Source organism: Cucurbita pepo, chromosome 1, assembly GCF_057944985.1.
Source record: "Cucurbita pepo subsp. pepo isolate OVF chromosome 1, ASM5794498v1, whole genome shotgun sequence".
In the NCBI taxonomy this organism is placed as follows: Eukaryota; Viridiplantae; Streptophyta; class Magnoliopsida; order Cucurbitales; family Cucurbitaceae; genus Cucurbita; species Cucurbita pepo.
The window spans coordinates 7,708,659-7,732,148 of record NC_141798.1 but is presented as its reverse complement, the minus strand read 5'-3'; the positions used below and the strand labels follow the sequence as shown (position 1 = coordinate 7,732,148).

The 23,490-nt window shown below is 37.8% G+C and overlaps 6 protein-coding genes across 17 annotated transcripts; 2 read left to right on the top strand and 4 right to left on the bottom strand.

Moving 5' to 3' along the window:
* The first annotated feature begins 890 nt into the window (after positions 1-890).
* Positions 891-3,286, top strand: LOC111778236 (protein PLASTID REDOX INSENSITIVE 2, chloroplastic). Of its 2 annotated transcripts, XM_087118002.1 has the most exons (5): positions 891-1,156; positions 1,255-1,353; positions 1,757-1,987; positions 2,137-2,459; positions 2,529-3,286. In XM_087118002.1, the coding sequence occupies exons 1-3, from the start codon at positions 920-922 to the stop codon at positions 1,952-1,954; spliced, it is 534 nt and encodes a 177-aa protein (XP_086974128.1). In that variant the 5' UTR covers positions 891-919; the 3' UTR covers positions 1,955-1,987; positions 2,137-2,459; positions 2,529-3,286. The 2 variants fall into 2 exon arrangements, with proteins under 2 accessions (XP_086974128.1, XP_086973908.1); XM_087117782.1 differs by having other exon boundaries at positions 893-1,156; positions 1,757-2,459.
* Positions 2,066-3,023, bottom strand: LOC111778266 (D-ribose-binding periplasmic protein). Of its 2 annotated transcripts, none has more exons than XM_087118509.1 (3): positions 2,762-3,023; positions 2,558-2,683; positions 2,066-2,459 (listed from the first exon to the last, which is right to left on the bottom strand). In XM_087118509.1, the coding sequence occupies exons 1-3, from the start codon at positions 3,021-3,023 to the stop codon at positions 2,314-2,316; spliced, it is 534 nt and encodes a 177-aa protein (XP_086974635.1). In that variant the 3' UTR covers positions 2,066-2,313. The 2 variants fall into 2 exon arrangements, with proteins under 2 accessions (XP_086974635.1, XP_023513764.1); XM_023657996.2 differs by having other exon boundaries at positions 2,066-2,424; positions 2,568-2,683.
* Positions 3,287-7,430: 4,144 nt separating the features above from the next.
* On the bottom strand, positions 7,431-11,736 carry LOC111800881 (nucleobase-ascorbate transporter 7). Of its 8 annotated transcripts, none has more exons than XM_023684810.2 (16): positions 11,364-11,736; positions 11,071-11,112; positions 10,571-10,785; positions 10,282-10,379; positions 10,025-10,201; positions 9,823-9,923; positions 9,620-9,695; positions 9,468-9,527; positions 9,159-9,343; positions 8,937-9,033; positions 8,752-8,838; positions 8,599-8,657; positions 8,411-8,502; positions 8,249-8,326; positions 8,000-8,160; positions 7,431-7,911 (listed from the first exon to the last, which is right to left on the bottom strand). In XM_023684810.2, exons 3-16 carry the CDS (start codon positions 10,683-10,685, stop codon positions 7,696-7,698), a joined length of 1,602 nt encoding a protein of 533 aa, XP_023540578.1. In that variant the 5' UTR covers positions 10,686-10,785; positions 11,071-11,112; positions 11,364-11,736; the 3' UTR covers positions 7,431-7,695. The 8 variants fall into 8 exon arrangements, with proteins under 8 accessions (XP_023540578.1, XP_023540595.1, XP_023540618.1 ...); XM_023684827.2 differs by having other exon boundaries at positions 10,571-10,749; XM_023684850.2 differs by having other exon boundaries at positions 10,571-10,746.
* Positions 11,737-12,312: 576 nt separating this feature from the next.
* On the bottom strand, positions 12,313-15,290 carry LOC111800874 (RNA-processing, Lsm domain-containing protein). Its single transcript, XM_087125299.1, is given in 5 exon segments — positions 12,313-12,814; positions 12,928-13,051; positions 14,598-14,678; positions 14,794-14,982; positions 14,984-15,290. Coding segments are annotated over 5 exon segments (639 nt in total). The 5' UTR covers positions 15,178-15,290; the 3' UTR covers positions 12,313-12,763.
* A 552-nt stretch (positions 15,291-15,842) lies between these two features.
* Positions 15,843-19,199, top strand: LOC111793978 (Acyl-CoA N-acyltransferases (NAT) superfamily protein). 3 transcript variants are annotated; one of them, XR_015419835.1, is made up of 4 exons: positions 15,843-16,640; positions 16,807-17,113; positions 17,814-18,130; positions 18,232-19,199. XR_015419835.1 is itself a non-coding variant. In XM_023676321.2 (2 exons), the coding sequence occupies exons 1-2, from the start codon at positions 15,991-15,993 to the stop codon at positions 17,069-17,071; spliced, it is 915 nt and encodes a 304-aa protein (XP_023532089.1). In that variant the 5' UTR covers positions 15,845-15,990; the 3' UTR covers positions 17,072-17,256. The 3 variants fall into 3 exon arrangements, 1 of the variants encoding a protein (XP_023532089.1); XR_015419827.1 differs by having other exon boundaries at positions 17,335-18,130; XM_023676321.2 differs by lacking the exons at positions 17,814-18,130; positions 18,232-19,199 and having other exon boundaries at positions 15,845-16,640; positions 16,807-17,256.
* Positions 19,200-19,700: 501 nt separating this feature from the next.
* Positions 19,701-22,400, bottom strand: LOC111793158 (WAT1-related protein At1g70260-like). The gene is made up of 7 exons (XM_023675296.2): positions 22,191-22,400; positions 22,031-22,099; positions 21,838-21,954; positions 20,547-20,796; positions 20,301-20,459; positions 20,075-20,226; positions 19,701-19,889 (listed from the first exon to the last, which is right to left on the bottom strand). Exons 1-7 carry the CDS (start codon positions 22,388-22,390, stop codon positions 19,733-19,735), a joined length of 1,104 nt encoding a protein of 367 aa, XP_023531064.2. The 5' UTR covers positions 22,391-22,400; the 3' UTR covers positions 19,701-19,732.
* Between the last annotated feature and the right edge of the window lie 1,090 nt (positions 22,401-23,490).

The following is a 23,490-nucleotide window of genomic DNA, read 5'->3' as shown; positions in this document are numbered from 1 at the left end:
AAGGAATGTGGGTTTCTCTGCAGAAATGAAAAACTTATAGGCCCCTTTTGCCTTTTTGAAGTAAATGGCTAAAAAGCTTCAAATGATTCCAAAAATTCCTCAGATATGCCTCCAGATTTTTTCCTTTATTCTTTGAACTATAATCATATATATATATATATATATATATATATATATATATATATATATATATATATATATATATATGCGCTGAATGCAATACAGCACAGCTCTCAACACCATTGGGCTCCCCTTTGTCACTTCCACTGTTACCATCAAACATCAATCTTCACTGCTAAACAACAAACAAACGAACAAAAGCTAAAGCAAAAGTAAGTCCCGAAAACGACTGTTTCATGTTCACTTACAAAAAGAGAATGTCACATTATTTACTTTTTTTCTTCCTTTTTCCCTTCAAAAACACTTCCTTTAATGTATTTTCTTAACAAAAATTAAAAAATTATAGTAAAAAAGTTTTCAATATCAAACGATACGACACGACAAGTAAAAGAACATAGTGGGTATCATTTAATTTTTTCAAGGGAGCGTCTGCGAGTATCATTTAGCTTTTTTTTTAGGTTGTCGTGGACATAAAAACAAAAGGGTGTTTATAATCATCACATTTATCTTCCTTACTTTCATCATCATCATCTCTAGTTCTCTTGTTTTCTTAATAATTATTTCTTTTTGTTTTTTTTTTTTAAAAATAATTTTCTATTAAATTAAATTATGCAAAAATCTTAGTAGAGGGCTAAATTTGGAATCTGGGCTGAATTTGACCCATCTGCCTTTGAACATGGACTTGGGTTGTTAAGTGGGCTTAAGTCCCAATTTTAATTAATGGACTCTCTAATGGGCTTTTCAAATTGACGCCACGCGAAAATTAGGGATTAGCTTAGGGGCGGGATAACCCCATCCAATGGCGTCCTACAGTTGCGTTCTGGTTTCGGCCATTGCAGTTTCTCCCGCCAAGACTACATGCTTCAACGGACTTAATTATCCAACATTTTCCCCTTCTTCTTCTTCTTCTTCTTCTTCTTCTTCCCTTGTAAAGCCCTTTGTTAATTGTACCTTAACTTCTTCCATCATATACAGAGCAACGCCGGCCACGGCCAGCTGCGTTTACCATGATCCGATACCGGAGTTTGCAGAAGTTGTAAGTTTTTTGCGACGTAGCTCCTTTGTCTGCTTAAATTGATTCCGGTTTTGTGTTATGTGATCGCGTTGGTTAATTCATTTGGTTGTTTTTCGCAGGAAACCAAGAAATTTAAGGAGCAGTTATCGAAGAAGCTAGCGAAGGATCGCGAGACGTTTGGGAACGACCTCGATTCGGTTGTGGAGGTTTGCTCAAAGGTAATCATTATTATAGAATGAAGAGGTTGTGATTTTCTAGTTTGAATCCCTTTGATTTCGGTTGAAGAATGTGTCTGAATCAGATGAGGCGATTGTTTGCTTAGAGAGTTAGTTTAGTTTAATCGTGTTTTTGCCTTCAAGTGTTTCCATGGCTTGAGATGAATAATTGAGACCTGAGAAAACATCAGACCTGCCTATAGAGCTACAGAACGATCACTATTTCCAAGACAGCTTCATTAATTGCGCAAAATTGTTCTGAATGTTTGACCTATGCTGCCATTATTGATATACTTCTTGCATTTTGATTTTTTCAAACCAGAAACTGAACGAATATTCCAATTTGAATTCAGATGTCCGAATTTATGTGAGCTTAACATGAATGTACTTTGCAAGTTTTGAGCAGATATTTAGTGAATATTTGCATGTGGAGTACGGAGGTCCTGGGACATTATTAGTGGAGCCTTTCACTAATATGTTTATTGCTCTAAACGAGAGGAAATTACCTGGAGCGCCTTTGGCTGCAAGAACTTCGCTTCTATGGGCTCAAAACTATCTAGATCACGATTGGAACATTTGGATCTCAAAACGAGGGCTCAAATGATTTGCTTCTTGTTGTTACATTTGTGAAGATTGGGTATTTGAATCTAGATTCTGTTATGTTTTTTTCTCATGAGTTGAAGATGGAGGAACAAATGGTTGTATCAACACAAAATTACTCCAATACATTGTCAATTTCATTGATTTGATATCTTTGTTGCTATACAAATGCCTTATTTCTTGCAGTACATGAATCATTCTGGGGCTCTGGTTTCACACTGAATTGGAAACTTGGATGCCCATTTTCAAGCTCTCTCTGAATCCTCTGCCATTGCAACGAGCATCTTAAATCAAACTCCTCTATTCTCTGCCGTATGAACCACGCTTGTGCTTGTTATGATGAAAAAAAGTATGACACATAAATCAGGCGGCAGCTTCAGAGATGCTCTGCAATGATGGTCTCCAAGCCTTTGACCTCGCCGCAGTGGCATTTGCTGCTGGTGTTCGAATTCGATGTCTTTCATGTTTGACTGCCTGCAATGTTTTTTGTTTTTTCAGAGAGATTATTGGTATGATTTTATCTCGGAAAATGATTCCCAATCACAATCATGTTTGACTTTTTCACTTTTCTGTTGCAGTGATCGATTCTGATTCCAAGGGAAACAATTTGGGTTTACCTGCTGGTTCTTCTCCGTCTCTTCTACTTCACCGCCGGCAGTCCGCTTCTCCTCCGACTCCATCAATGGCTTCTTGGATTTTGCATACTTTTTAGCCCGCAACACCTTCATAACCTCTGGAGGTTCCAAACAAAACGTCGGTAAGGGCTAAACTTACTACCAAACAGAGAAGGAACAGAAAAGCTGTATCATACCCTGAGTGGTGACGAGCCGATAGGCATGGCCAAGAGCAAGAGTGTCGTTTGGCCGGAGAAGCTTAACACGAGTAAAACGCACCGTTTTGGGCTCCGGATTGTCATCCTCAGATTGAGGTAAGGGAATTATAAGAGAAACATAGTGACCCGGATTAGTTCTCATGACCTCGCTAGCCACCACCGGCCAATACAGCCTCTCAATCCGGCCAGTTGGGTGCTGTATAACCAGAGCCGCCGCATCAACCGCCTGGCAATTCCCCATCCGAACTCTGTGATGGTAGATTGAAAGAAGACGAGGAAGAGGAGGAAAAGGAAGAAGAAGATGATGATAAATAGGAGGAAAAGAAGTCCCTTTCTATACAGCTTCTTTGCTCGCCAAATGGGTCTACTTAGAATTGCAGGCCGTCCATTCATATATCTCGCACTTCCCAACTAATTTAATGCAACGCGGGTCAAACTTATATCGAAAATTGACATTGTAACGTACGGATAATATAGTATTCAACTTCACCTTCTTTTACTTTTTATCACCTTCGGTCATAAAAAAAAGAAAAAAGTTAAAACTTTGTGGTGTGAACGACAAGTCGGCAAACCCACACTGCCACCGGCTGGATGGCAAGTTCCAGGATGCCGGAAATCGTTATCTTTGGACGGACGTGGTCAGCGGTGTGGCCGGAGGTCAATGTTTTTGGGCTCATTAAATAACTTAAAACAAAATTAAATAGTTTCTTGAATAAAGATATTGAAGACGGCAAAGCGTGCGGTTTCATAAGATTCTCCATGAAAAAAGAAGAAAAAAAGGACAAGGACACGCCACCATCTTATCCGCCTGCCTAAAATCTGCAAAATTTTCTCATTCTGTTTCGAACAATCCAGGAAAATTTTCTGTTTGGATGACGAGAAAATACTGTTCGCATAGTGAAGGCCGTGAAGGCCAAAAAGTATTAATCCAAGTTCACTTCTAGTAGATATGGTCTGTCTCTTTATGCTTTTACTTTTAGGTTGGATTTTCCCTCAAAGCTTTTAAAACGCCCTACACCCTTGTAAATAATGTTTCATTTCCCTCTTCAGGTAGGATCTCATAGTCCATCTCTTTTGGAGCCCAATGTTCTTGCTAACACTCATTCCCTATTTCAATTGATGAGATCTCACGTGGTACATGCCAGATTCGACTATGGAATTCAAAATTCGCTAAACTAAGGATTAATTTATTAATAATAAAGCAAACCCACCTGGAATTGTTTTGTAATTATTATTGTAATTTGAAAGCTGGGAAGAAATAATAAAGCAGAATGGCATTAATTTTGTTGACAACGAGAAAGGAAAAAGAAGTGGGTGTGGTTTTAATCAAATACTTAATGCAAAATGTTTTGTTTTGAATGCGTGAAGCTTTCCATTTATTTATTATGGTATTTATTGAGGAAAGGGATGTGGAACAGATCGCCTTTCATTTTTAAACTAATCACTAACATTAATTACACTATTTACCAAACCCTCTACTAATTTTATTTATTTATTTTATCTTTATTTTCAATTAAAAATTTAAATATTATAAATAGCATCTATCATTCAAATCCACGTATCATTAAAGAATCTATACTATTGGAAAAGATATTTTTTTTTAATTATCAAACAACCTTTATATCATTGTATGTATGATAAGTCTTTATCTGGCTAAAATTGGTTCATTTTTTAAATATTCAAATAAATAATAATATTAATTTGTCTCCTTCTTCTTAGGTAAATAAATGTGATTCAAATTTTAATATAATGTTTATGGATTAAACCCGTTAATATTATTTCAAAAACACTCTCAAAGAGATTAAAAAATACCCTTTAATTTTCACAAAGTTTTCAAAAATACTTTTTAATTTTTTAAAAGTTTAATTAATACCTTAAATTAAAAAAAAAAAAAAAAAAAAACTTGAAAAACACCTTAGAAACTTCAAAAAAATATATTTACGAGACGTCGATAAATGGTTCTTGTCTATGTATTGACAGCCGTTAAATTTTTTTTGAACTTTTTTTTAGAAGGGTAGAGAGTTTCATGGATATTTTATAAATACAGTACCATAGATACTCTTTACTTTAAAATATTATTAAAAATTTATAGATATTTTTAAAACAAATTACTCGGGTAAAATGATGTGATTAATAGGAGATGATGTGAAGGCATGTGATGTGTTGGAAATGCCTCGTTACTCAATATTAAATAAAATAGACCATTTCTTGTCCCAATGTTGACTCATAATATATATATATATAATACATTAAGCATTTAGAAAAGAAATTAAATGCGTAATTTTTTAAAATAACAATAATTTCGTCATATTAATGTGTTTTTGTAAGCTTTCTTTAGACATTCCAATGGGCAATTAAATAAAGGCATTACCCACCAAACAAATGTGGGGTTCTTCTCCTTTTGCTTTACTATGAAGCTTCTCAAAACAACATCATTATTATTATTATTATTATTATTATTATTATTATTATTATTATTATTATTATTATTAATGTAGCATCTTAATCTAAATGCTTTAATTTCTTATTAAATCATTGTATTAAACCTTGAGTTATATGCTCCACAAAGGACATTTGTAATCATACCCTTACCCACCAAATTTAAATCAATTTTGTAGATTAGTGGATTCTCAACTTTTTCTCTAAATTACAAATTAAATATTGGATTTTAAATTATTATTTTTTTTAGAGTCACTTTGTATTTAAATTTTATTGAAAAAATATTCTTAAATTTTTTATATTTTTAATAATACCTTTAAAATTTAACAAAAAAAAAAAAAAAATTTAAGCACTAACAAAATATTTGAATTTTCAAAAATTTCATAAGATAAAAGAGTGTTAAGATTACTTTTATATGATTTTTTATTAGAATTTAAAAGGTATTTTTGAAACACGTTAAAAGTTTAAGGGTATTTTTGTAATAAAGATTTTTCATTTATAATATATATATATATTTGAGTTCAGTGGTATTTTTGAGATAAATACAACGTTAAAGAGTATTTTTTTTTTTTATTATTATTAATTTAGCTTTATATTATTGTTAACTCCGTTAGAACGATTTTATTTACGTTTTACGCCAAAAATCAAGTTTCAATGATATATTATTTGCATATAATACAAAATTAAACTAATTAATGAAAAGAATGTGTTAGATTTAATCATACAAGAATGTTGTTCCACTAATAGATTGTTAAGCAAGATTAGTGAGTTGATGATGATCCAAATCCAAATCTTATCCATTAAATAAGCTCTTGTGATGAGGAAAAGAGAATATAAAAGATGTTGGAGAAGGCTCAAGGGGTTTTCATATCATGGTGATTGAAAGTGCTCACTTTTTGATACCCTTTTTGTGAGGCATCATTGGTCTTTTGCTTTTCACTCATCTCCTCTTTACAACACAAGCTTAAGTTGATGTTAACTCCCCAAAGTTCATGCATCTTATAAAAGAATCGAGTTTTTTTTTGTTCGTGTTCTCATTAGAATTGAAGGTGAAATTCTTGCCTTTATGTTGGTGTATAAAACGCGTTTGTTAGAAGGAGATTTCTATCTCTTTTATAAAGAATGTTTCGTTTTCCTCTCTGACCGATGTGGGATCTTGCAATCCACCCCCTTTAGGGCCTAGTGAGGAGATTTTCACATCCTTATAAAAAATGTTTCGTTCTCTTCCTCAATCGATGTGGGATCTCACAATCCACCCACCTTTGAGGCTCAGCGTTCTCACTGATACTCGTTCTCCTCTCCAATCGATGTGGGATGTCATAATCCATCCACCTTCGGCGCTCAGCGTCCTCGTTAGCACTTGTTCTCCTCTCCAATCGATGTGGAATCTCACAATTCACCCACCTTCGGGGCACAGCGTACTTGCTGGCACTTGTTCCCCTCTCTAATTGGGATCTCACAATCCACCGAGCTCAGCGTCCTCACTGGTACTTGTCCCCTGTCTAATTTATGTGAGATCTCACAATCCACCTCCCTTGGGGGCCTAGCGTCTTTGCTGGCACACCTCTCGATGTCCACCCCATTGGGGCTCAATGTCCTCGCTGACACATCGCCTAGTGTCTGGCTCTAAAACCAATGTAACAGCCGGCTAGTGTATGCTAGAGGAGCTTTCCCTTGTCCTCTTTAAGCTTTCCCTTTCAAGGTTTTTAAAAAGTGTATGCTAGAGGAGAGAAAGAAAAAGGAAGAATGAAGGCTGAATTATTAAGGGTGGGCAAAGAACATCACCCTCCACGTCCCACGATTGTTTGAGCAATCAGAGAGTGACATTACAGTTAGAAATGGTCAGGTTGTCACCCAACTAAGCCATGGATTTGATCACATCACACAAGCTTTTGCCTCTGGTTTAGAGGACATTTGGAAGGAACATGTTAGGCTAATCACGTGTCTTTTAACACACACTTTTTGGTTTCAGATTGGAGGTTAATTTAGTGGTAATCTCTTGTGTTTTTTAGCTCTTTTTTCTTTAATACTCCTTTCCATTACAAAACAATCCCCACTATGGGACCCAACTCCCTAACCCCAATGCCCTGCCACACCCACAAGCCCTTGGGATTGAGAGGTTTCAATGCATCCACACTTCTGTGCCTCTGTTTCCTACTCGGTTCCTTCTAAAGTATCTGCACGTAGAAATCTCTTAGATAACGATACGTAACGAGTCAAAATGGATAATATTTATTAGCAGTGGGCTTGGACTGTTACAACAAGCCCTTTGAAACTTATGGCTTTTTTTCTCAAGGAAAAAATGGAATAAAAAGGCAGGTACTATGAGGCATTCTACGCTATCACATTGCTGTGTTTGTCCATCATGCTTTAATTAGAGTGAAAAGGGAGTGGTGTTGTAAATCTCTCAGTGAATATAGGCATAGCCTTCAACTCGATGTCAAGACAGCAAAACCATTTAATCTGGAGTGAAGTCAAACAGATGGGAAAAACTTGTTGAGGTTGAAAGGAAGAGAATAGAATTCTTCGCTTCTTGTATCGGTCTTGAACGAGCGGAATTTATTCCACCACTGCATTCCTCTGTCCTTTGTTGCTGCATTGTCTTTGTGTAACGTAACGTCGAGGAACAGAGCCAAAAATCCAGCAACAAATGGCTCGGATGCGAACGGCACGTTGATCATATCATTGAACTGAAACAAGGAGTTCAAAACTGACTAAATCACTGATTATCAAATGGTTTTGATGCTGATATAAAAGTGGTAGGAGACTGAATCATACCCATCTTGCTTTCGTGTGGACCGGACCGTAACCGTTAACAGCGGTGTACTCGTTGAAGTACTGAGGAATTGAGAGCCCCATGAAGATAGAGAAGCCTAATATGAACTTGATCCTAAAACTGTTGAGATTACAAAACTGAAGGAAGCTAAGGCCAGCTGAACCTGCTCTTGCACCATTGATTTAAACCAGACAAAGTTAAGCATTCTGATATGAATATAGCAGAGAATTCTCAACTTCAAAAAAACATACCAACATAGGCAAAGAAAAAGCAGTACAGAGCTGCAATTATCGGCGCAGGGATTGAAGCGAAAACGGCTCCAAATTTTCCTGATACGCATCCGTATCCATAATGTTAGTACAGAGCTAAAAAGATGACAGTGATCAATGGAACATGGACTTCTCTTATCTTACCCAGAATGGAAAAGAAAATCATAAAACCAGCAGATATTTGAACCACTCTACGGCTACCGACACGCGTTAATGCTAACAACCCGGCGTTTTCACTGTATGGAGAAGTTACGAGATGGTTCATGATGTTAGTAAAGAAAGACAGGTTAATGAATCAAATCTCTTAGTCTTAGTTGTTGCAGAGATCTTACATGGCTACTGACGATCCATTTCCTGTGCCAAATATACCAGAAAACAAGATGGCCACTCCCTAAGATCATCAGGAAACAGAATAAGAACAAGCAAAATTTTCAAATATATGATTGTTTTGCACATTTTCTCTTGTAGGAAGTAACTTTAAGTACCTGCCAACCGACACCACGGCTAAGAATAGACGGCGGGAGAGGAGTTGCACTAGCATATCTAGACACAGCAAAGAAGGCACCAGTAGACTGTCACACACCAAAAACATTGTTCGAAATGTAAGCAATGATGTCTAAGTTTACGACAAATAAATGCTCGTAAGGTCACGAAAATAATGGAAAAAAACCTCTACGAGTGCAACAAATGAAGCAGCCATCATTGCAAAAGCTTCTCCAGCATCAAATGTGGGTGCACCCCATTGAAAGGGATATGGGATACTAATCCTATTATCAGTTCGAGTATCAGTTGAACGACGTATTCATGCATACCGACGTTTTATATGCAAACTTTCGAATGAAAATAGAACATGACAGGAAACAGGAGAGTTGATTTTAGATTTTAGTCTTACCATGGAGAACCGCCTATAATTCCAGCACGATCAGTACGACAGCTTAGTTGAGTCTTTACACCCACATTCTTATATGCACCACCCACAGTGAGTAGGTGAGCATACATCCAAACAATCAGAATTGAAAATATAACAGCAAAACGGTCGAATACGTGTCTTTCGCCATTTATCAAATGAGGTATATACTGCAAAACAATTTAGATTCTACGTTTAATAAGATCCAAATCTTATCTTGAGCGAGCGAGATCAAAAGCGAAATTACTCGAAGATCCTTCAGTCATGATTGGTGCTTGAAAGATTTGCTTGTACCTGTGAGAATACCACCAGAAGGATGAGCTGTGGAAGCCCAATCTCCACACATTTTGACAGCTACAAGACAAACAAGAACATGCTGTAAGAAGGAGACTACAAAGAGAGAATTGAGTTCTTCAGTTTCCTTCGAACAGTTACAAAATACATACCACTGGGAAACCCAATTCATATAACCCAAATCCTGACAAGGCCACCAAAGGAACAGTAGAGAGTGGGCTCAATAACCTGAACAAGTACAAAAGAGCATGCTTTTGGATTACAAGAGTCAAAAAGAGTTACGATTGAAACTCACTGTACAGGGATTTGCACCCCCTGAAAAGCTTCATAGAAGTACAACAGGCTGAAGACAAACCTTGCAACATTTCGCCAAAGGCCGCTAAAACCGACGACAATCTGAAGAGTTGAGGCAACAATGAGGGCACCCTGAATTCCACGCATAATTTTCTCGAATTTCTGATATACATTACGGATCAGATAAGTCAGAGTTATCTCGAGTTAAATGAGGACATGAGAGTGAGATTATTGTAGTAGATGATATCAATCAACGAGGTTACCTCCTGGGGATTCACAATGTCACTATATCGACCCGCCAAAATGATTGAAATTGTTGTCGGCACATAGGAGTACGACGCTCCAATTACTGCAGGTAAACGAGTACCGAAAAACGTTTGGAGCAATGTGTTTAAACCAGCAACAAAAAGCAGTGTTTGGATCATCTTTGCTTTCTCCTCCTGAAATGAATTTTTGCAGTAATATAATTGAGATTTACATTTAACATTCATCAAGAAACAAGAAATAATTGTAAGCTTACATTTCCTCCTCCCATTTGGGGAACCAGAGAGGTTGGAATTAGCACTGTTGTTCCCAGCATGACCAAGTAATGTTGGAAACCAAGTAGAATTGCTTCGGCTGCATTTCAGATTTAGAACAATGGAGGTTAGAATATGCAAACAAATAAATATGGATATAAAAACATTAGAGGACAAACTTGAAGTGAGGTTTGAAGATCAAAACCTCATTAAAAAGCTAAATATTCTTCTTAAGAACAGCTATATATTTAACAATGAGGTAAGGAAAAAGTGAAAACTTGAGGAACTTACGCCATGGAGGAGGACTGGTTATGCAATATGAAACATTTGGTAGCTGCTCTCTTACTGGGTGTGGCTGCAGCTCCTCCTGTTTTGGCGGTGGTGCAGACGTTCCACCTCCTGCCATGCTTCTTTTTCTTCTCCTTCCCCTCTTCTAAATAATCCACTGCTCTTATCCCAAGTATTGTCTTCTAATGTTATAAATAAAAACTCAAACTTCTTGAATTCTTAAAAACCCAAGAAGTACGAACATAAGGCAAAATACCAACAAGTCAAACTTCCAGATCAAAGTTATGTCTTTATCCCACACGAAAACCAAGAAATAGAACACCAAAATCAAACAGGAGCCAAAGTTTCAGAAGGCAAGCAATTGGAGTGAAAGAACTTGGAAGAAACTTGGGAGTGTGAACATGGAAAAATGAGTTTTTACAGCTCAAAACTCACTTGGGTTTGTAGGACATGGAAACATAAAGGTGAATTAGAGATATGAAAAGAAGCAAAAAGAGTGATACCTCTCTTGAAGTAAGAAAGAAACCATCACGCCTATCTGTAGCCTAAAACCAAAAAAGCATCCTAGTTCGTTAATAAAGATGAAGTCTTGTATTGAAAGCTTTCCCCACCATCTACTCTGCGAATCTATGCACTTAGTTTAAGCAATTACCCTCTACTTGCTAAAGAAAAAACAACTTCTTTGGAGTTCAGATCATTCAGCTCTGATCTTTTCTTGTTTATCATACCAGAAAAAAAAAAACATCCCCAAGTATCAAGTTTCTGATGCTTCAAGTCTCACAGAAAATAAGCTTACATGCGTTATGAAAATGGCTCTTGAGACTTTACCCTCTTGCCATGTATTGTCAAATGCAGACAGGCCCTCTTGCCTGGAGACTTGTTTCAGCGACTGAGATTGCAGCAGGCCAGCGAGGATTCTGGTTTGCATTCACCAATTACAACAATTCATAAGATAACAAAAATTCAAACCCATGTGTAAAATTTGGCAGTAACACACCCTCCAAGAGCAGGTTCTCTGGAAACTAAATGAATTGAGTGAGATTGTATAACCGGCCCAAACCTATCGAGATACTGTCTTTTTTGGGTTTTCTCCTTCAGACTTCCCCTCAAGGTTTTTAAAACGCATCATGAAGAATGCTTCGTTTTCCTCCCAAACCAATGTGAAATCTCACATATTGCATCCTAATTTAGATTGGTTTATTATTGTTTGGTAAGTAATTTGTTCGATTCAGACATAAAATTCTGCTAATGACTCGAAAGGATCAGTATCAAATTCCTTATTTTGGTCAGTGGTGTCAACTTAAAAGAATACGATTCCATTAAAGAAGAATCAATGTTAATGAGTGCCTACAAATCAATGTTAAGAGGTCTTTTCTTTGAATGCCTTCAAAGTCGGCCGTCCTTGAGGGGAGAAAGGGCAGATAAAATGATATCATTTGATTCCCTGAACCAGATGGCCCAAAAACATTTCTTTCCATTTCCAAATATCACAGCGTAAGGCTTAAGAATCAGCTTACCAAATTCAAAAGAGGAATAAAGAAGCAACCTATAATGGGGCCATTAGTAAAAGTAAAGGACATCATAACAAAGGGGGAAAGAAAGGGTATGAAAAAGGAAAATTCAGCGTTCTTTTGGCGCCATACCAAGTACCCTGTTGAAGCTTCCATCTGAAAAATGTAATTTCACAAAATATTCTCTACTCTAACTAATGAGAATGAAAGAGGAGCAGATAACAAATATAGAGATGATCTTAAACCTCAAACGATTAGACGCCCAGCGCATCAATTACGTCAAACACGTGTTCATGATGTTTGATAGTAAACACAAAAAAGTTGAGAGGTAAGACATTATGGTTGAATAAAAGGTGGGCAGTTATTACATCTGACTTTGCTCATTTCAATTTTGATAGATTGCAACAGAGCAAATCTTGGAAACCTTAAACATGGACACCCAAAAAGCTTTGCCAGGGTGTGTCCAGTGCAGTCCATAAACAGGAAAAAATCGACCACCAGAAGTTCAGTAAACATAAAAACTTCGGCAACAGATTAGGTACCACTCAAACACTAAATCCCTTCATGATTGCTGACATGGAGATGCCTCTAAAAGAGATTGTACCTTCCCCTCATTAGCAAAAGGCTCGGTACAGTACCGGTAATCGCCTATCACCCAGAAAAGAAGGATAAGGATGAATAACCATCACTGACCACCACCTCCGCGAACTTGCAACCGCTTCCTCTCCAGTTCAAGCTTTAAGAGAACAAAAGAATGTATAGGTAAAGAGGTTTGTGCAAGGCATTGCAAGGAAAGAAGTGAAAAGCTAGTAATATCCATGGTTAAGAACATTACTAATAGATGCTTACCACTTTCTTCACCCGCTCATTGGCAGCAGGGGTGCCTCCAGAAACAGATTCTGGTAGATAGGGACTGCTAACACGTACTTCATTCATTACAACTATCACAGTCTTGTCCCAGCGAACAGGAAGCCTAGGATTGCACTGATCGCCTTAGTCAGAATATCAAAACAATAGTGCAGAGTCTACGAAGTAGAAAAATTATACAGCTGAAACAGCAAGAGAAAATGATCAATACTATAGAAAGTTTGAGAAGATTAAAGCCTATCACGATTCGTTTCGGTAGTATCTGAAATTCTGTATGAACATGCCTCACAAAATTAGATCATCAGATGAGCTTACTTGGGTTTGCAACCCCACCAGGTGCCCAAACCATTCTCTAATTTTTAGACTCCATAACAGGAGAAAAAGACCAGGCAGGGCTGAAAAATTAAGTTCTTAAAATACCTAATTGAACTTAAACTAACATAGTCATTCCAACTTCAAATCAAGGAACTTGCATCACAATAATACCAACTATGACTTTGGCATTGGGAATGACAAAAGTAAATAAGTTCCAAAAATGTTGGAAAGCAATTATATGTAAAACTACTCTAGTGGTGCTAGTATACAACTATCACGGCATTCAAAAAGTTCGGACCAAGAACAATATCATAGAAACAAAAAGATGTAAGAACTACCATACATAGTTTAGGGAAAAAAGTAAAGCCTTAATGTTATATCATTCAAAGACTTCTTAAGAGTTATAGCATGATTTCTTTGTTTTCCATTACCCCAGAAACACTGAGGCAAATGTTCAGAGAGAAAAAAGTACTATGCTGACCGACTTGGACAATGATATTCATATTTCAATGCTCCTAAGAGAATAAATCAATTCCATCTCGTCCATTGTGAACACTATAGGAAAGATATGGCACAATAATGCACCGTGGTCTTTTGAAGATAAGTCATATGTAACACCCCAAGCCCACCGCTAGCAGATATTGTCCTCTTTGGGCTTTCCCTTTCGGGCTTCCCCTCCTTATAAAAAATGTTTCATTCTCCTCTCCAACTAATGTGGGACTCATAATCCACCCCCCTTAAGAGCTCAGCGTCCTCGCTGGCACTCGTTCCTCTCTCCAACCGACGTAGGATTTCACAATCCACCCCCTTCAAGACCAGCATCCTTGCTGGCACTCATTCCTCTCTATAAACCATGTGGGATCTAATATGATAATTAACCAAAGATATTAAAACATCAAGCAGACCATTATCAGACTTCCTAGTTATCATCAATACCTTAACAACGTCCATAAAAGTACCACAAACTCATTAGAAATATTGGTTCCATGATCCAATTACTCATCACAATAATAAAAAAATTTCCATTCCATTGTAACATAAGCTTTTAAAAGAACTTCAACAGAAGAGCTGCAGGGAGTGATTCCGTTCCATTGTAACCAATGCCCGCTTGCAATGACCCGTGAACAAGTTTGTCAACCCAACGCACATAAAGAAACATATAAGAGCATTCATGGATTCTCTTAATGTGAAACCAATAGGAACATTTTGCATGACAAAAAAAACTGATAAAATTGCCACATGTTACATAAATGCGTGGACATGGACTAAAAATAGTAGAAAATAAATCGAAGTACACTTTCCAAATATTCCTACCAACAAAGGACAACTAAACTTACGTTTTAGACAAGGCGTCAAAAATACTTTGCGCCTCGCTTGTCACACCCACTCCTATTCTCTCCGCCTCTATTTCTGCTTGCCTGCAAAACCCAGTACGACCAAAGGAGAAACAGAACATGTAATTGAACAGAAACAACTAAAATCACGATTAAGCAACGAAAACCCACAAAAATTTAGAACAGATTATTGAGGTACCTAATGGCGAGTTCCTCTCTAGCACGGAGAGTATTGAGATCAAGGTAACAGTTTTTGAGATCAAGAGGATCTTCCCCATGACCCAAAAACGAAAATTCTTTTATATAATTGGCTTTCAGCAGCCTTATGTTCCTACGAGGTCCTGGTTTCGAACCTTCCTGTGTCAATCCAAGACAAAGAGAACAGAAACGAAGTTAAGGAATTCAAGAACCCAGATTGATTAACACAAAAAGCTAGAAACCCAGAAAGGATATGAAGGACGAGGATGTTGGAGGGGCGGTCAAAGGTAATGACTTGTGCTTGAAATTCATCCCCTAAGGTCGTCTTGATTGAGAAGAATGACCCAACAGAGAAGTCATCCCCATTGCCGCTGTCCAGTGCCATTTTCTCCTTCCTCTTCTACAAAAATTGAACAGCTCTTCCTCCTCCTAAAGGAGTTGGGTAAGACTGAATTCTCCAATCTTCATCTCAATTAGGGCTTTTCTTCACACTATTTTATTTCAAAACACTAATATAAAATAACTCTACTTATCTAATTATTAATCACGTGTTTAAATATATAAATACATTTTTATTTTCAATAATTACACCAAACAAAAAAAAAAAATCTTTAAAATTTTCCCTTTTTTTTTCTAATTTAAATTTGTTTATTAGATTTTTTTCTTTTTAAAATCAAGTCCATTTAATTAAATATTATATTTATTTTAATTCAAAATTTAAATTTATTTATCATTAATAATCAAAATTGTATTTGTTTTGCTCTTAAAATATATATATATATATATATATATATATATATTTATTTATTTATTTATTTATTTACCTAATGTATAAATTTAACTCTAATTTTTACTAATATTTGCTATAAAAGTTGTCTAAATTTTCAAAATTTTAATAACAATTTTGTATTTTTGTTAAAATTTTAAAAAATTTAATAACTTTATTTGTACATCATCAGTTGATCCCTAGAAATACTTGCGTGATATAAAAATTAACGTTCGAAATTTAGAGAAACCCAGCAGAAATTTCCGGGAAAAAACGTTATGATATTAAGTTTTTTGTGTTTTATGGTCCATGAATTTTAGTGTTTTTGACTTGATTAGCATTATTCCACGAATCGATGTTTAATTAATAATCAGCGATGACAATACAATCGAATCTTATCGATTCCCCTGAAATTAGCGAGCTCTGCATTCTATGGCCATAGCCTCCTCCTTCTCGTTCCCTTTGGATCTACACCGCCATCGTCTTCTTCCGCGCCACTTCATACACCATCGATCTTTTCCCGCTCTGCCCATTTCTTCGTACCCATTTCCCCTTTTGCTCAAAACTCAGAATCAGTTCTTCAAAACCTCATCAGCTCCGCTTGGTTCATCGCCCACGACATTGGATTCTTCGCTTCTCGAAGACCCACTTCGGACTGGTCGATTTCTGACCAACGATGAGTACGAGAGGCTCAAGTTGCTTGGGGATTTTGAGTATTTCCAGGAATTGGAATCTGGGTCGATGTGGGTTCGGGTTATGAGGGATTGTGAACTTGATGCCACTGTTGGGTTGCTAGCGGAGTCATTTGCGGAGTCCATGTTCTGGCCTTCTGGCTATATTTCTTTGCTGAGATTTTTGGTGAAACAGTATTTGATTGAACGAAGGGCCTTGATGCCCCATACCGCTACACTTATTGGGTTTTATAAAGGCAAAAATGGGGAAGAAGAGGAGGCTGAAGAGCTGGCCGGCACAGTGGAGGTGTCCTTTGACAAGCGAGGTGCCAATGCATCTCCCCCCACTCCTACACCTCCCAAGGATTCGCCTTACATATGCAACATGACTGTTAAAAAGGAGCTTCGGAGGTATATTTACATCACAATTATGTTCTGCAACCATTTGTTCATGTTCAACTGGCTATAATTGTTAAGGCTTAGCTTGCTATAATCCTCACCATTCTGAACTGGGTTTGTCCCTGAGATTGCATCAAGTATAATAGACTCATATTAGGTGAAACTGTGGAACTTTCAGGAGGGGTATTGGGTGGCATCTTTTGAAGGCTGGTGAGGAATTGATCTCACAAATGAGTACCTCAAGGGAGGTGTTCCTGCATTGTAGAATGATTGACACAGCTCCTTTCAATATGTATACAAAAGCTGGCTACACCGTTGTGCAGACGGATACCATAATAAGCTTGTTGATGCTGCAGAGGCGCAAGCACTTGATGTGCAAGGAGCTTCCTGCCATCACCATGCGCAGTCCTGAGTCAGATGCACCATTTTCTGTTGAGGAATGAATTTTCTATTTGCATAGACAAATTGTTCCACGTTCTGCTGAGGTGAATAACATATTTTTCTTTTTCCTCCGTAAAGCTAAGGTTTGCAACTAAATTACTCTGTACATATTTGTAGATTAGATACTGTAACTTCTTTCTTGATTATCTTTTGTCAAGAAAATATAGTTGTTCAAGTTGGAATTCAATCTTTTCCATCATTATGTTTGGTTTAGATCTTTATGTTATTGGATGGTTGCTGAAGAAAGTTAAAACTATCTGATCAGATACTGTAACTCTAAGTAGCTGTCGAGAAGTCACACATTGGTTGGAGAGGAGAACGAAGCATTCCTTACAAGGGTGTGGAAACCTCTCCGTAGCAGACGCATTTCAAGACCGTGAGGCTGACGGCGATATGTAATGGGCCAAAGTGAACAATATTTGTTAGAGGTAGGCTTGGGCTGTTACAAATTGTATCAAAGCTAGTCACCTGACGGTGTGAGGCATTGGTCGGAGTAGGGCTAGACCCTCTCCATAGTAGACGCATTTCAAAATTGTGAAACTGACGGTGATTTGTAACGGGCTAAAGTGGACATATCTGCTAGCGGTGGGTTTGGGCTTGAGCTATCATTGATTACTGTGAAAAATATTACTTTATGATCAAGAACTTCATTCCTCTCTACTGTAATCTTAAAATGGTATCAGCGATTCGTTCACGAAGTCATGGACTCGTCCACCGCTGACAAAGGTTCATCCGATTCTGTAGTCTCTTATCAGATGCTGGAAGTCGTTAATCCGGGAAATGAAGTAACGACAGTGAAGATTTAGATGATATTTTATATAGATAAAGAATCTTGTAAATGCACTTACAGCAGCCGGTGGAAAGATCATTCATGATGATCATGAGCCGGATTGGGAGCTGAATTAGATCCTACAGTATCTGTTCTTACATGAAAAAGTACATGTGCTATGTTGCTTACTCAGGAGAGATATGCTATGCAGCAAAGCTTTTATGCAGGAGAGGCGACGAAGAAGACGAACCTTCCCCCGTTCTAATCGTGTTAAATTATGCAGCAAACGTGGGTAAGTGCAGGTTTGGAAGTTCTTAATATTGGTTCTTTTCTGAAAAAATTCTTCCAATGATCAAATTCTTTGAGTTTCACTCTTCTGTTTGTTTTGTGCAGGATCTTTCCAGTGCTCAAATTCTTGATGGCTGAGACATCCTCGTTGTCGTCTACCGTTGACCCGACAGCAAGCACGCTTTCGATTGAGCTCTAAACCATTCTGCTGCCTCGTCCAATTATAAATCCCCCAGAACCTTGTCTCACACAATCAAATCAAATGAATTGGTTTATGAGTACAGCCAGCGGCTGATGGAGTAGCTTGCGGTTGATGTCTTTGAGATGGTTGTGGTGAGATGTATGGAAGGTTATTTATAAGGAACCAGTGACGTATGAAGCCTGTTGCTGTTGCTGTTGCTGGCTGTTGTTATGGGTGCCACTAGCAGATATTGTCTATTAATTCGTTACGTATCGTCGTCAGTCTCATGATTTTAAAGCGCGTCCATTAGGGAGAGGTTTCTACGCCCTTATAAAAAATGTTTCTTCTCATTTCCAACCGAGGTGGGATCTCACAATCCCCACCTCCTTGAGGACCTAGTATCCTCGCTGGCACACCGCTTGATGTCTGGCTCTAATATCATTTGTAAGAGCTCAAGCCCACTGCTAGTAGCTATTGTCCGTTTTGGCTTGTTATGTATCGTTATCAGTCTCACGATTTTAATACGCGTCTACTAGAGAGAGGTTTCTACAGTCTAATGACAAGGGCCGAGGAAGCTCGGGACGGAGCCATATGATACGGAAGTCTCACGTACGGTTCCCTGAGAAGGGAGTGGCTACCTACTGGAGCTTCGACCAACTACCATCGGTCAATTCCACTTTGGGGTAAGAAATGTTTCGTTCTTCCCCTCTCCAACAGATGTGGGATCTCACAAGGGTCCAGTGTTCTCATTAGCACACTGCATAGTGTCTGGCTTTGATACCATTTGTAACAATTCAAGCCCACCGTCAGTAGATATTGTCCACTTTGGCTCGTTATGTATCATCGTCAGTCCCATGATTTTAAAACAAGACTACTAAAAGAGATTTTTACACTCTACTCTTATAAGAAGTGTTTCGTTCTTCCCCTCTTCAATCGACAAGGGATCTCACATGACATTAATATGGAACTTTGATGACATCTCGTTTTCTAATTTGAACATGAACATAACTCAGCTATAATACTAAACTAAAAAATAAAGTTTATTACACGTGGAATTAGAAACGATATCAGTTCAGAGTTGTCATCATAATAATATATAAAATAACATTAGTAGTAATTCTAAATTGTCTTCGTTGCACAATCATCATTGTACCCTACCACCCTACCGTGACATTTAGAAAGATAACGATTTAGTATGAATTCAATAACATTATGAAAGAGACATCATAATCCAAAATTATTGTAGTAATAACATCACATTCAAAACATAAGGATCCCATTTAACACGGCACAATAACAATAATATATCTACATTTGATTTCAACCCTGAGATTCTAAGAAAGCGATAGGGTTCTTCTGATCAGAATTTCATTCAAAATAACTGTTCCTGATCATCTTTATATATATATATATATATATACGTTGTTACACTTTTGATTCTTCGTCCAGAAGTGGAAGTTTGGCAGAAGACAAATGGTCATTATTCTTGTCATCTTTGTCTTCACCCACTCCATTATCTTCGATGATTTGCCCCCACATTACTGTCAAATATCCCATTCCAGCTATAAATGCTGCCATCACACTGCCAATCATTCCCGCTTAAAAAGGTTAAATCTAATTATAATATTCGTTCGTTGGGAAGGAGAATGAAACACCCTTTATAAGAATGTGGAAACCTTTCCATAGCAGACGTATTTTAAAGCTTTAAAGTAAAGTTTAAAAGATTACAATATTTACTAGCGTTGGGCAGAGTAAAAAAGTTAGTACCTTCCATAATGAAAAGTGTCTCCAAAGAAGGTGACGCCAAAGAAGGTAGCAAAAAGAATGCCAAAAGGCTTGAACATGGGCACGTAATATGGCCCTTTCATTTGCATGCACCATATTTGCACTCGGTTTCGAATCAAACTGCTGAAAATTCCCTACAAGGTTCATCTTTTTCATTCAGAAACAGTCTAAAACAACATCTCTATTGAGTTAATTATGTGTTTCTTACTGTTGCAATAATGAGAAAGAGGTCGAAGCTGGATTTGATTGTCCATGCGCTTGAATCGTTGACTACAAAGAAGCCCACTGCTGCAGAGAGTAAGGTGCCCACCAAACTATAAAAGGAGGCAACTTTCATGACTTGAGGGTATTGTTTTATTACTCCCAGCTGACCAAAAGGAGGAGAACACAAAAGGGTGTCAAGTTTAATGCAACAAAAAACATCATGGGATTGTGTAATGTTGTTCGTATGAACCTGAATGATGTTCCATATTGAGATGCATAAGGAAGCAGCTGCTAGTAAGAGGCCACCCATGATCCAGCGATCTGTTGTGGAGGTGAAGACTAGAAGCTTGTGTTTGAATTGTAAATGTGAAGAGGAGGATGGATGTTGACGCACTGCTGGGCCTATGTAAAGCTCCTCTGATGTTGCTCCTAAAACTGATATCATTGTCCCTACTACTTTGGTAATGAAGCTGGGGCTTTTCCAGTTGATTTTTGTCCTCCTGAATCATCTCAAACCATATTAGTCCATATAATAACAATCACAATATCCAAGACTTTAAAACGCGTTTGTTACAGAGACGTTTCCACACAAGAAATGTTTCATTTCCCTCTTCAACCGATGTGGGATCTCACAATCCACCCCCCTTATAGGCCTAACGTCCTCATTGGCACACCGTCCGGTGTCTAGCTCTGATATCATTTGTAACCGTCTAAGCCCTATAGAGCACGTGGCTACGAACCACGGTGTCGGGGGTTCGAATCCCTCCTCGCCCACAACCGTCCTCTTTGGACTTTCTTTTTCGGGCTTCCCCTCAAGGTTTTAAAACATATACATGAGAGAGAGGTTTCCACACCCTTATAAAGAATGTTTCGTTCTACTCTTCAATCGATGTGGGATCTCACAATCTACCCCCCTTGTAGGCCCAGCGTCCTCATTGGCACACCGCCCAGTGTCTAGCTCTAATATCATTTGTAATAATCCAAGCCTTATTGTCCTCTTTAGACTTTCCTTTTCGGGCTTCCCCTCAAGGTTTTAAAACGTATCCGTTAGAGAAAGATTTCCACACCCTTATAAAGAATGTTTCGTTCTCCTCTTTAATCGATGTGGGATCTCACAATCCAAAGGTTTCCACACACTTATAAAGAATGTTTCGTTCTCCTCTTCAATCGATGTGGGATCTCACAATCCACTCTCCTTGTGAACCAACGTCCTAGCTGGCACATCGCATGTTGTCTGTCTCTGATACCATTTGTAACAGTTCAAGCCCAGTACAAAGAGGTTTCTACACCCTCATAAGAAGTGCTTCGTTCCCCAATCCAACTGTTGTGTAACGTCCTCGCCGGCACACTACCCCAGTGTCTAGCTCTGATACCATTTGTAACAGCTCAAACTCACCTCTAGTAAATATTGTTCTTTTTCGGTTTTCTCTCAAGGTTTTAAAACGCATCCATTAAGGAGAGATTTCTACACTCTTATAAAGAATGCTTCATTACCCTCTCTAACGAACATAGAATCTCACATATATATTTCAAAAGATTACCCGAGAATGATCGAAAGTACGAAGGAAATGGCCGGAAGCATAAGACCCATTGCGCACACAACAATAGGAGAGCTGTAGCTTAGTCCCAAAAATGCTAGGTTTTGAGATACACATATCCTACACACAATATAATGAGTTCAATACATAATGGTATCAAAACATAGGTGAATTATAGGCGAGAGAGAGGACAAACCCTATTAAACCCAAGAGAAAGACTCGGAGGAAAAGAGGAAAGGAGAACAAAGATTGTTGAAACTCCGTCCTGCAAGAACCAACCAACAAATTAAAGTTAAGAACTTTAAGAGTGGCGTTGCTTAATCAAGTAAACCAAGGAGTTAAAATGGGATTGGAACCTCTCATTGTAATGAAAGATAAAGGAATAAGGAAGAAGAACAATGGAAGCAACAGCGTTTGTGTACACAACAAATACAAAAGTGGTCATTCCATAAGTAATGGCTGTTTTGGCCATTATGGTTAATGCAATGGTGCAGCCTTCCAAGCTCACCATCGCCAAAAATGGAACCACACCCCATATTTGCTTCTTAACTTCCATGTCTCACAGGCATGCAAGGTTCAAATTGTGAAAAGAGCAGCTGGGTGGCTCTTATTTATGCTCCACAAAGGTAGCCTTTCATGACATCGTGCAGCTACTTGAGAAATAGAAGCAGCGGCTCGAATTTTGGGTGATTATTTTAAAGGCTGACGTGAGAATAAGCTGACTAGATATTGGGTTGGTTTTTGTGTAAAACATTAGACCCGACGTCAAGGAGTCATTCCAAGCTCTCTTTTTTTTTTTTTTTTTTAATCAGGAATATGACAAATCAGCTTCGCACAACAAGGCTGGAATTCTTTAGCCCAAAATTTGCTTGGCCGACATTGAGAAAGGCCCCACTCCAAAAATTACGTCACCAACCATGTTTAAACGGCTCGATCTTACAAGAAAGTTCACAACCCATAAGTCTTCTACTCCACGTAGCTTTGTTAGACTATTAGACTTTCACCCGTTGTGAAAAACTCTCATCTGTTGCCTTTCATATGGGTTTGAACCGTGCACAGTTTCAGTGTGGTTGATCATCCTCTCAAACCAGCTACCAATCAGACACGAGCCCTCGTCAACTTGACTTCCTCTATTCTCTTGAAATGATCTAAAAATGGGAATTCATAAGGGGCATCCTAGACTCTAGACTCTCTTTTTTCTTCAATGGGTCCTCCTCCTTTCGTATCTAAGGTGGCACAAAGGGACCTAACAACCGCTTTCAAGTTTATCCTCTTCAGAGCCGAAACCTCTTATTTTACCTTTCTCCATAAGGCCCAGAAGGGGACCGTCCCTTATGAAAAAAATACTCATCCTCCAAATCAATATGTTTGAAGAAGAAAAATTGGAATATCAATCTCAATCCCATCAATCGAATCGTTTTTTCAAAAAATACGAGACGTCTAAGTCATACAAGTAAAAAGATATATTCATTGATAAGAAAAATAAAAAATGGAAACGGTGATTGGATTGATGATAAAATAGAATCCTGGGTCTTTAACAGTGATTCAATTGATGATAAAGAAAAAGAATTCTTGGTTCAGTTCTCCATCTTATTGACAGAGAAATGATCCTGACACACAAAAGTCCTTTAATTTTAAGTTTAAGTATTACTTTAT